Source organism: Mus pahari, chromosome 4 (assembly GCF_900095145.1).
Source record: "Mus pahari chromosome 4, PAHARI_EIJ_v1.1, whole genome shotgun sequence".
Classification (NCBI taxonomy): Eukaryota; Metazoa; Chordata; class Mammalia; order Rodentia; family Muridae; genus Mus; species Mus pahari.
Window position 1 is genome coordinate 90,484,191 of NC_034593.1, and position 12,398 is coordinate 90,496,588.

The 12,398-nt window shown below is 42.7% G+C and overlaps 1 protein-coding gene across 1 annotated transcript in view; it reads right to left on the reverse strand.

Annotated features, from left to right (window-relative positions):
• Nucleotides 1-11,672, reverse strand: part of Man1a2 (mannosidase alpha class 1A member 2) — a 133,750-nt gene extending 122,078 nt beyond the window's left edge. Inside the window, exon 1 of the mRNA XM_021195475.2 lies at nt 10,715-11,672. Coding sequence (XP_021051134.1) covers nt 10,715-11,016 — 302 coding nt within the window. The 5' untranslated portion in view covers nt 11,017-11,672. The remainder of the gene's footprint in view (nt 1-10,714) is intronic.
• Between the last annotated feature and the right edge of the window lie 726 nt (nt 11,673-12,398).

Sequence of the window (12,398 nt, forward strand, 5' to 3'; positions counted from 1 at the left end):
TTTTTTGAGACAGGGTTTCTCTGTGTAGCCCTGGCTGTCCTGGAACTCACTTTGTAGACCAGGCTGGCCTCGAACTCAGAAATCCACCTGCCTCTGCCTTCCAAGTGCTGTGATTAAAGGCGTGCGCCACCACTTCACGGCTTTCTAGCCTTAGACTCTTAAGAAAGCCAAAGGAAACTTTATTTCCTTAAAACACTTATGTTTTAATAATAATAATAATAAATAGCATCCACCTATTATGGCATCTAATACTCATATCTTAAAATATCCAATACAAGAATTAAAAAACATCCTGTTGTTTCAAAATGCTAAGCTAATAATGCAGAGCTATAGGCATTTTTGCTTCATATGAAAATTAGGCTTTAAATAATACACAAAAGGTTATCCTGTGAGTGGGCAGCTCACAGTACAGTGTCTACCAGATTACACTTGTGAAAGAAAAAAAGAAATGACTTAAAGTGGAGGAAAAAAAAACAAAAAAACTCAAGACTATCAAAAAATCAAAAACAATAACCAAGCAGCCATCACAAAGTTAGCATTAGAAACCAGATGCCCTCTTTACAAATCTACAACTATACTTTGATTTAAAGCAACCAGGCCGTCCTTAATACTCATCTACCTCCCTAGCAAGTACCCCTTATCTCAGTGAAGGGCCAACTGTGTGCCTAAAATAGATCAGAACCTTCAGAAAAGTCTAGAGCACCACCTAGATTCTCCTATATACAGAGCTCTTCACACCTCTTACCTTATCTTCCAATCACCTTCATTATATCTGAGATAAACTATTGGAGGATCTGTACAGAGGAACCAGGAAGAACAGCTACACTCTGTGTGTTGAAAGAATCATAGAGACTATCCATACTACCAACGGTATTCTCAACTTGAGAACTGCATTAAAAACCTATTCCTCAACACAGTTAAATTTATGAATACAAATTACTTGTTCTTCAACTACGGAGTTTTAAAAAGTAGTCATTCAGTATTCTTATCCAAAGAACAAAAATAATAAGAAAAGCACCAACTTTAGTCTGTTGATTACAAATAATAAGTTCACAGTATATATATAACACAAGACAAAACAGCAAACCCTCAAAAGGGCCAAAAGTCTTAAGAAGGAGATAGGCACTGGGAGTAACACTGGGTATATCACTATTATTCTGCCACCCTGCGAGACTGAGGCAGGAAAGTCAATAGTTCAAGGCAAGTCTGAGCTACATAGCAAGACCTTGTCTTAAAATATAAAATAAACATATTAGGGGTCTAAAGACACAGGAAATGTATCAAAGGAGTAAAAAAGGGGGGGGGGAATTAAAAATGAAATACTGCTATTTAAATCTGTAACTATTAAACAAGTAACTCTTGTACTATAATGACTCATTTAAATTATGAACTTGATTAAGACAATAAACACTGAGGGCATTAATAAGGCACTCCATTGAGCATGTCTGTTTGAGTTCCAAAAACAGTTAACTAGATTGAGGAACCCACCCTAAAGATGGAGAGTACCATCCACTGGCTAGGGATAGATGAACATGGACAGTTCCTTCCCCTACTTCTTGGTCAGCACCTTGAGCCAAGCCTCTCCCACCATGCCTTCCCCAACCTGCATTCTAAACTAAAAGTCAAAAAGAACCTTTCTGCCCTTCAGTTGCTTCCTATTGGGTATTTGGCAACAGCAAAAAAAAAAGTAACTAATACAGAAAGTTGGAACCAAGAAGTAGGGCCTGTCACTGCTGTGACAGCCTGCCCACACATTTTAGAGTCCCTTGGAACTGGTTTACAGGAGATAGGAAGACTCTGGCTCTGCTAATAGAACTCAGCTTCTTAAAATGTGGGTCAGGAGCACAGATGGAAACGCACAACTAAATGCAGGAGGCATGGAAATATGGCAACAGCAAATATCCAATTACCAAAGATGTACTCAACAGCTAACATGTAATGATTCTGGGGTAGACACCAGAATCTAGCAATGCTCACCCAAGTTCATCACATGACTTCACTGCAACCCTGATTCTGAATACACGACATAGAAACTTGTGATGTGGTACACCATGCGATGTCAATAAACTCTGTTTCAAGAACACTGTATGCTGTTAGCTGCAATGTTTTATTGTACATGTTTGTCCTTAAAAAAATAGAAATTCAACTATGAAAGCCAATTCTTCTAGTATTTTAATCAGCATGTATTAGTTTATCTTTGTATAATATTAAAAGGTTTGATTTTTAAAGATGCTATGTCAGTTGCTGATTTTAGTTTTATTTTTAAAATCATTAAATGAATTTTGGCTTGAGGTTATGGCAGAATTTCCAGCAATTTCTGAAAACACCTTTAAACGTGCCTTTTGTGGAGCAGCGGGATGGCTCAGCAGGTGAATGCACTTGCTGTCAAGCCTAATGACCTGAGTTTGATCCTCAGAAACCACATGGTGGTAAGAGAAAACTAACCCCCACAAGCCGTCCTCTGACATCCACATGGGCTCCAAATGAGCACTATGGCATGTGCATATTCAGATATATATATATATATACACATACACACACACACACAAAATAGATGACTGATTAATTGATAGACAGACAGACAGAAAAATGCTTTTATACATTTTGCCATTTTATACTAATTTATGTGAAACAGCATTCTCAACACTGATGATTATAAAATTAAAATACTAATCAACTGAAAAATGAAGATGTTCTATCTCCTGCATTATCAAATATTTAACTAGGATTTCTTTTTTTTTAAGTGGCCACAGATTTAATTCTTTATGTAAAAATAAACACATCCATATCATTAGTATGCAAACCTGCTTTTGCGTTTAAGGTTATATGAAAGCCAAAGAACACTTTTTAAATAAATCTGATTTACTGTAAATACTTTCTATCTGTTCCATATATATGGGGGGGGGGGGGATTGGGACAACAGGAGTCAAAATTAGGAAGAGTGTAAGTCCTTGGGTGATGCCCTAGAATGCTATAAATGGAACTTAACAGGCCATTCTGGGAAAAATACAAAGGAACAGAAAGCCAATAAAAATGCAAACAAGTGAAGTCACAGTTCACAAGGCCTCAGACAGAAATAAAAACTCAGCTGGAAACTGGACTAGAGGACATTCATATTACATTCTAGAAAAGAATATAGCTGTGTCTTGTTTGTGTCCAGACAACCTGAGCTAAGTTAAATTTAAAAATAATGGACTAATTAATTTGTTTAGCAGAGGAATTTCACTACAGCAGAGTGTTGAGACTGTGGCATGGTTACTACCCACTGCTCTGGCCCTGATTTATAACGAAGGAGAACAGAAAAATAGGGAAAATGTACAGTTTAACAAGAAAAGGAACATGAGTAAGCTTAAAGTTCTAGACAAGGTAGACATAGGCAAAGAATCTTCAGTTATTAAGGAGATTCTACGGTTCAGACAGCTCAGCAGTTAAGAGGATGCACTGCTCTTACACAGGGTCTGGGTTTAATTCTCAGCACACATATCAGAAGGTTCACAGCCACCTCTAACTCTAGATCAGGGGATCCAACACCTTCTGGCCTCCTTGGGTATCAGCACATATATGCAGAACTTATGTACATACATATAATTAGGTAATTTAAAAACCAGTTTTCTTTAAAAGAGGGGAAGTTGAGAGAGTAAGGCAATCAAAGAGAAATCACTCATTTTGTACTAGGACAACAAAAAAGGTTCCTCTGGAGACAAAGAGATGGGTCATTGGGGAAAGGCATTTACAACCTTATAACCTGAGTTAAATCTCTGGAACCCACATGGTGTAAAAAACCATTCTGTTCTCTAATCCTCACACTTGCACCACAGCATGTATACAACACACACACACACACACACACACACACACACCATAAATTTTAAAATATTTTTAAAAGAGAAATATTCCTTCTTAGGGCAAGACCCCACCCACTGAAGACTTAGCTAGGAAAATGCAAATTCCTTTGAAAAGAGCCTGCACTCAGAATGCTGCTGAAGGGGTTTCCTACTAGAAAATGCCTGCCTAGGGAAGTGTCTTCCCAAGCTCAACTGCCAATGTACAAAGAGGCCTTGTAAAGTAGGGTGCCAGACTACATTTTGACTTGGCATTAAAACTTGGCAGGGTTGTACACACAATGCTGGTTTCACACATATGCAAAATTAAAGAATTACAGGGTCATGGAGACTTGTACCAAGGTTCCAGAAATCTACTGAAGCCAGGCAACACAAGGTCAGATGCCCTGCAAGGAAGTTCTAAGAAGTCACTGCATAAAGTTATGAGGGTGAAACCTAAGTTACAACAGAAACAAATCCCAGGAAGCTGGAGATGCTAGGACCTGGTCTATCTGCCAAAACAACTGCAGGGAGGGCACAGGCCAGCATGGGAAAGGGTAAGTATGCTATAATGTAGACAACAGAACCGGAAGGGAATGACTACCCAACGTTGTTGGAGTCCATATGTTATCAGGAACCAAGGATACCAGACATGTAGCTGCAGAATTTGGCACTTGTCCTGCTTGACTTCAGTTGCGCTTTGGCCCCCTCTTTCATTGCTATACCATTACTTTTAGGAGTAGGAATGTTTATATAATGTGCCATTGTATATGGAAATAAATAACTTGGGTTTTTTGTTTATTTGTTGTCAATTTTATGAGATGAGAGACCTGTAGTTAAGAGATTGCCTTGAGTCTCAAAAGAGATCTTAGCTATTTTGAATAGCACTGAAACTGTTAAGACTCTGAGGACTTCTGAAACAGGAATGAATATATTTTGCACTATGAAGCAGCCATTAGCCTATAGGGGATGGAGATAGATTAAAACTAGAAAGATGTGTTTGAGCCGGGCAGAGGTGGTGCATGCCTTTAATCCCAGTATTTGGGAGGCAGAGGCAGGTAGATTTTTGAGTTTGAGGCCAGCCTGGTCTACCGAGTGAGTTCCAGGACAGCCAGGGCTATACAGAGAAACCCTGTCTCAAAAAACAAACAAACAAACAAACAAACAAACAAAAAGATGTGTTTGGGCAAGTTGACAAGGACGTAGACTTATGATGGTGAATTTCAACTGCCAACTTGATTAAATTAATACCTAGCTCACTAATAAGGCACTGTGTCATCCTGCATGGCTTTGGGTCCAGAAACCTTGACTAGGGTCAGTGAGAGAATACAAATCCAGACCCATGTACAGAAAAGATGGGGTCAGGTAGAGGTGTACACACGCTGATGGAATGGTAGCTACTACCTCTACAATCCAGAACCTCTGTGAATTCATTTACAGCATATGAGGAGGAATTGGCTAGTTTACGGGGGGGGGGGGGGGGTGTCTGTTGGCAAGCAGTCTCCAGCTGTAAACATGTAGTTGCTAGCTTTCATACACCCTGATCACTTATCGGTAAACATTCAAACTTTGCTTTTCTGAGCCTGAACTACACAGGAATAGGTTTGCCAATTTCCCATGGGTCTACTTGGAGTCCTTGGCAAGACTGGGCCCATACCAACAACACTCATTCACTCAAGACTTCACTTGCTCAGGGCTTCCTCTACAACTGCAAGGCATTCCGATATGTCTGTCCAGAGTGTTTCCAGAAACATTTAACTGAGAAAAAGATACCCACCTATAGTTGGGGAGCATCAGCCAATGGACTAGACTCAAGGGCTAAATAAAAAGGGAAAAGAAAGGAACCAGCTATGCACTAGGATTCCTTTCTGCTTCCTCAGCACTACAGTCCAAGTCGCTCCAACTGCCATGTAACAAGCTGCATTCCTCAGCTCTGAGGCAGAAGGAATCTTTCTGCCTTTAAGTTACTTCTTGTCTAACATCTAGTCACAGTGACTAGGAAATAACAAATACAGGCACTGAAGAGCAATGCCAGATCATAAGCAAAAGCCAGCAATCGGGACATGAGTAAAGAATCTGAGGGTCTGCATCAGTGGTTAAGAGCATCCACATCCAACAGCTCACAAAGGCCTATAACTCCAGCACCTGTAGCTACAGGGGATCTAACACCTCTGGCCTCTGCAGGTAAGTGCACTTAGACAGCATACACCCAGAGAGAGAGATTCACACATACATAAATAAAAATATAAAAGAGGAGAGAATTCAAGAATCTTTCATTACAACACTTCTGTGGGGTTTGACATTTGTTTGAGTTTTTGTTTTGTTTTGTTGAGACACTATATAGCCTTGGGTAGCCTCGAATTCATTATGTAAATCAGGCTTGCTTTGAACTCTCAGAGATCCTCCTGTCCCTGCTTCCAGAGTGCTAGTAGTATTAAGCCACCTCAACACTGGCTAAAGTACACACTAGTCTGATGTGACTAGTAATGGTCACTATAGGTTCAAAATGATTACGTCTACTACACTGTCACAAAGCCACCAAATAAAAACTACACTTTCACTTTAGGTCCTTTCTACTCCAAAGCCTACATTTTTTTCCCCTTTAAGAAAACTATCAGACACCCCAGGCTCTGCCCACAGTGACACCACTTCAGAGCCTACCTGTCATGCTACCAACCCTCATGAGCCCCCACTACTTACAGTTTGTCTGAGGATCCTGGTGAGAACTACACTCTTTTGGAAGGTATGAAAGAGGTCTCCCCAGAAGCTCTCCAAGCTTTGAAGCACATCAAGCTGCTCAAAGCCCAGTGTGATGCAGCTGTGACCTTCAGCCCCAGCCAGACTGCCAAGGGTGAGGACCTTGCCTTGCAGATCTGCTGTCAGCCAAGATGCACTCCCCACCCAGTCTCCAGCCACTGCCCAGACCCCCAGTCCTCAGAGGACTGGAGAAATCACAGGGGCTCCCCCAAGGGTAACCAAAGCCCCCTAACCCTGTCCTAAGTGGGTGATGGTTTACCGGAGGGACAGGGGCAAGTGTGTAATTTGTACTAGGTAATATAATAACATCAGCTGAGACAGACAGCAACTAGAAATAAACACACATAACTCTCAAGTATTCAATTTGAACATGATCCTGACTAAAGGATAATTTACAAATATATGTTCAATGTTTTAAACAAACACATGGGGAGGTCAATCTCATTTGTACAATGTCATTATATAAGCAATGTCAGTTTCAAAATGAAAGACTGAAAAATGAAAGGAAACTGTCTATATACAAGTTAGAAAGATACCCTTTATATAAATCAATATATATTATAATAACATAAATGAGCACTATAACAAATTCCTATTTGTGGTGATTTAAAAATCACAAACATAATTTTAAACTATTAGTACAATTTGTGCTATTATCACCTTGACAGTGGGCTGGTACTTTATAAATGGTTTATAAACATATAAAAAGTTTATTGAAAAACTGTGTAAGCTACTTAACAAAAGGGAACATGCTAAGGTATCCTCAAGCAAACATTAACTTTACATAAAATCATTATTAAATAAAGGCAAAAACTGTAATAAAAATAAACAACAAAAAAGAAGCTTCTATTGATGCAAGACCATATAAAAGAGAAACTCTGAAGTTAGTTTCCACTCTCTCCTCCTGCCTTAACTTCTATACTCAGCCAACCACAGGTCCTTAAAACTTAATTCAACTTCATGTCTCAGTAATTTGTCTTCTCCCACAGTATTACTAATATGGCCACAGTCAATATGCTGTGTCCGAAATCCTCAACCTTGGTTGTCCTGCACAAAAGTAATTGGTTTTGTTTTTTTAAAGTCAAAATGAATTTTTTTCATTTTGCTTCAGTGACTTCCCAGCAGCTACTCAGAATGAAGACCAAAATACTTAGCAACAGACGCTTGAGTCCAGCCTGGAGATGCAAACTTAACTACCGGCAGGCTGAGCATTGATTTATTACATTACTTGACACCTTAAGTGAGTGGCATAAAATGGAGAGCACACGCCTGTCAAGAGGGAGCCAGATTCTGACTGAGTGTTGGCCATCGGAAAACAGACACTGAGTGTTGCTCTAGTCTCAAATTCTTTTAAGAAAAGCCAGAGATCTAGACAATCACATGAATCTCCCACTTTGTGCATGCCAGGAACTAATTCAAGCTTCTGTAACTAGGGATAGGGAGGAACTGTAAATCCACATCCGCCCTGTCTACTCTCTTCACCTGGCCACACCACCACACACACTGTCTACCACATCAGTCACAGGAACATTTCTTGTACTTGTAAGAACACCAGGTTTTTCCCACTAGGGCTCTCCTGTGCAGCCTGCTTGACCATACCTCCTCCCATCACTGCTTCATTTAGCTTTCTTTTTCTCAGTTTCAGAGCCCCTTCTCCCTCAATGAAACCTTCCTATTCTCATTTCTCTCCACCTCCACTCCAAATGCTGGACAGTCACTCCCTGCAAATTCTAGTTGCTCTGAGTACAACTTTCTAACAACCAAAACCAAAATCACTGCATCATTGAATCATTAACCCATCCACACAGGAGGCTCTACATGAACAGTCTGAACAGGAGATTGATTGTTGTTAACTAATAACTTAGTTATAAAATGACATTATAAAATGTTCCTTTTGATAGTAACATTCTGGTGTACTCTTAAAATATTTATCAAACTGTACCTAGCTTTTCAGAAACATAAAGCACTTAAAGCAAAGTCAGAATTCAAACATTCCAATTATAAGTGATAATAATAACTAAGTTTTCCTGATAACTGGCTGAAATTGTGAACTATATTGAGGACTCTGCACGTATTTGTCTAATTCAGTACAACCCATAAAGTAGATGTCGCTGTCATACAGAGGAAACAATTTGAGCTGATTAAAAACTGGCTCAAAAAACAAAACAAAACAAAAAAAATCACAAATTTTAGTCAGTGAAAATTGTATAATGACTAACTACTGAACTAAAACACCAAGGTACTGCACTAACTATGCATTCAGAAAGAAACATTATCCCAACAAGTATCTCTTAAACACTAGTAACAAGAATTAATGCCCTCCATTTGCAAGGCTCCCCAACCGTCCCTAGCATGCACACAACACACACACACACACACACACACACACACACACACACAATTTTTGCCTTCTAAGATACTACACACAAAATAAGTATGATCTTAGTTACAAATAATTCTATAAGTCTATCTTTTTGAATTACTTTTAATCAAGATCATATTTGCACATTAGTTTCTATCATTTTAAACGTATTCCTTGTTCAAAGTAAAATTCCAAGCAGACTGTTTTCAGGTGAGAGAAAGCAACAACAAAGTGTAAACAAAGAGAAACACAAACTGTTCCTGCCACAGCCAGAGTTAGCACTGAGCTCCTTCACTACCTCAACTCCCCATCCAGGAGTTCTGATTATTTGACTCAGTAAGCAAGCAAATCCAACACATTGTCATTTCTGTCATGTGCTACCTGTGTCTTCCTATCCCAAACTAGAAATGCAGCTCACTAATCACCCCTCAGCCATCAGAACTGTTTCCAGTGCCAAACTCAGGAACCAGGCGTTCTGAGTAACAATAAATATATACATACCACTGGGCTCTAATTTATCTATATTCCTGGGCTATAAAGTTTAAGAACTGTTACTTATGAGACTAAGCTATTCTTTTGAATTTGTGCAGTACAATGCACATAAATACACTTTCATTCAAATGTATTTTAACATCAACTAGTTGAGAACTTTTCTTAACTTTCTTAATATCAATTTTAAAGTAAAAATTTGCAAACTTCTACCCATACAAAATATAAAGGAAGCCACTTATTAGTACATGACAGTAGATCATAATAGCTAAATGGCATTAATACATCACTGCTGTCAAAAAGCTCTCATGTCAGCCTTAAATACATTTTTCCCAAATGTTCATTGTATCATATATACATACCATGGGAAATAATGTCCAGAAAAACACCTTTTCTTTTTCAGCAAATATTTCCCAGACCAAGTAAGATTTTTCGCAGTTACAAAGCAAGGGAAGTTTTTAAAGAAAAACCTCTAAAAGTATGTAAGCTGAAAATATCAAATATCCCAAAGTATAGAAAAATGGTATGAAACTGTATTAGAAGTACTTCAGTAAGGCCAAAAGTCAATGAACTACCAAGCAAGTAACTATTAACTTGGCTGACAAAGTGAGAACGCCCTCATTACAATAGTTTATTGTCCCAAATATTTAACTTAGGCTCACATTTGAACCTAGACTTTTTCAAAATCCTCACTAGGTTAAAACCACTACCAATTTTCTACAGGGGTTCTACCATTCGGGTGAAGTCTCACACATAGTTCTCATTCACACATTCAAGAATTAGTTTATGAGAGGAGAGAGGTGTTTGGAAAAAGCGAATTGTCTCCAAAGTGTCCTTTTAGGCAAAAATCTAGAAATGACTTAAAAGGCTGGAAGCAGAACTTCCATTTCATTTCATCTTGACTATACCCTGCCAAGGGCTCAATTCAGATTAACTGGCCAAATTATAGTTAGGGATATACACACACACCCCACCTTTTAACATTAAAAAAAAAAGAAAGTCTAGCAAGCTGTCAAGATTCAGTGACTTCACATGGTGGCAGAAAGGCTGAAACACGTTCTCAATACGCGCACTCTGACTCCCTGCCGTCCACAGCAGACGAGTCTGACTGAACCAAGGAACCCTAGGAGTCCTTCCAGTCTATGGTTCTACCCAGCCAGCTCTGAACCAACAACGTTCAACACCCTGATCATTCACAGGGGCCGGAGATGGGGGTGTGGGGGGGAAGACAAGCTGTACCTTGCTCTCCCAAAAGGAAGTACCAGAATTTAAGTAACAAACGAACCTGTGTCTGTGTTCGTCGGGTCCATGGATCAGGAAGACTCCGGGGTTTTTAGCTCCTTTGCCGGAATCTACGTGAGGAATTAACACATCTTCTAAGCCCAGATCAAAGCGTTTGTGTTTTGAAGAGTCTGGAAGGAAGAAGAATGCCCCAAAACACAGGGTGATGAAGGCACTAAGGATGAGGAGAAGGATAAACTTCTCGGAGAGTCTCAAGGTAGCCCTGTGATGTGGGAAGGAGGGCGGCCCCAGGTTCAAAGGTGGTATCCTACGACCAGAGAGGGGCAGCAGCGCTGGGGTAGTCATCGTTTAGGCTCTTGGACGGAATACTTTATAAAGTTCTCATCTTATATCAAATGTACAACACATCGAACCGTTTCTCAAAACCTCGGCCAAAAAAAAAAAAATGAATAAACTCAATTTCCCTCCTCTCACAGGATTGTTGTGCTTTATTATTATTATTATTATTATTATTATTATAATTATTTACGAGGCCACCTCTTTCACGCTCTCCGATTACATCCAGAAGCCCGGGTGACCTCTCAAGCGATCGTTGGTTTCTGTCCCGTCAGATCTTCTCGCCATTTGGCTCTCAGTGCCTCACCGGGTGATCGCGAGTCTCCTCTTCATTCCCGAGAGTGGATCGGGCGAGCCACACTGCAGAGAAGCTGCAAGGTGGGTTCTGCCATGCCCGCGCCCCAGCGCGATGCTCAGAGGCGGCTGCCCGCCCCGGTAGGCGCCCGGCGAAGACGACGAGTTGCAGCAGGTCGGTTCCACTCGGTCCCCTCCGGAGCCTCCTCCCCTCCACCGCTCCTCAGCCTCCCCGGCTTCCAAGCAGCGGCGCCGGGGGTAGCAGCGACGACCCTCAACCGAGGCCGCGAGGGCGACGGCGTCCCGAACACCACAGCGCCCGCGCCGCCGCGCGCTCTGTCAGGAACGGAACTTCCTCCTCAGCCGAGCGGCCGCCCCCACCCGGCTCCTCCTCCTCCTCCTTCTCCTCCTCCTCCTCAGCTAGCCCCGCCGCCCGCTTCCTGGCCGAGCCCAGCCGCGGCGGCCGAGCCCCTGCGCCTTGGCGGCGTGCGAGGTAGCCGGGCCGCGGCCCTCGGACCGACAGCCCGGGGCCGGCGCCGGCTCATTCCTCGCACCGCCTGGGCGAGGCGGGCGGGACGGCGGACGGGCGCGCGCGAGCGAGCAGCCGCGCCTCGGGCGGCCGCAGGGCGGCTCCGGCAGGGCCCGGCCTCCGGTGGCTCGCACGCTCGCGCTGGCGGCGGCGGCGCGGATCCGCGGCCCTGGGCTGGTCCCTGGCCTTTAGAGGCCGGAGGAGTCCGGAGCGGCTGCGCGGCCGACACCGGTTGGGCCGAGCGGCTCGGCCGTGGGGGGCGCGGGCCGGCTAGCCGCCCCGACTCGCGAGTGGGCGTCCCCGGGCGGCGGAGTGTGAGGTGCGCGCGCACGCTCCCGGCCGCCGCGCCCCTCCCCCGCCCGCCGGGCCGCTCGGGCCTGGCCGCTGCCGGGAGCCCCGAGCCCCCGGAAGCCCCGGCGGCCGGGCGAGGAGGACCAGGCGCTCGGATCGCGAAAGTGGCGCTGGAATTTGGGGTTCCTGGGACTGACGGGTTACGGGGGCCCAGGCTGATGACTCAGTAACAGAGACTCGGGCCCGGGGTTCAACATCGGGGTCTCAAACTTCCACG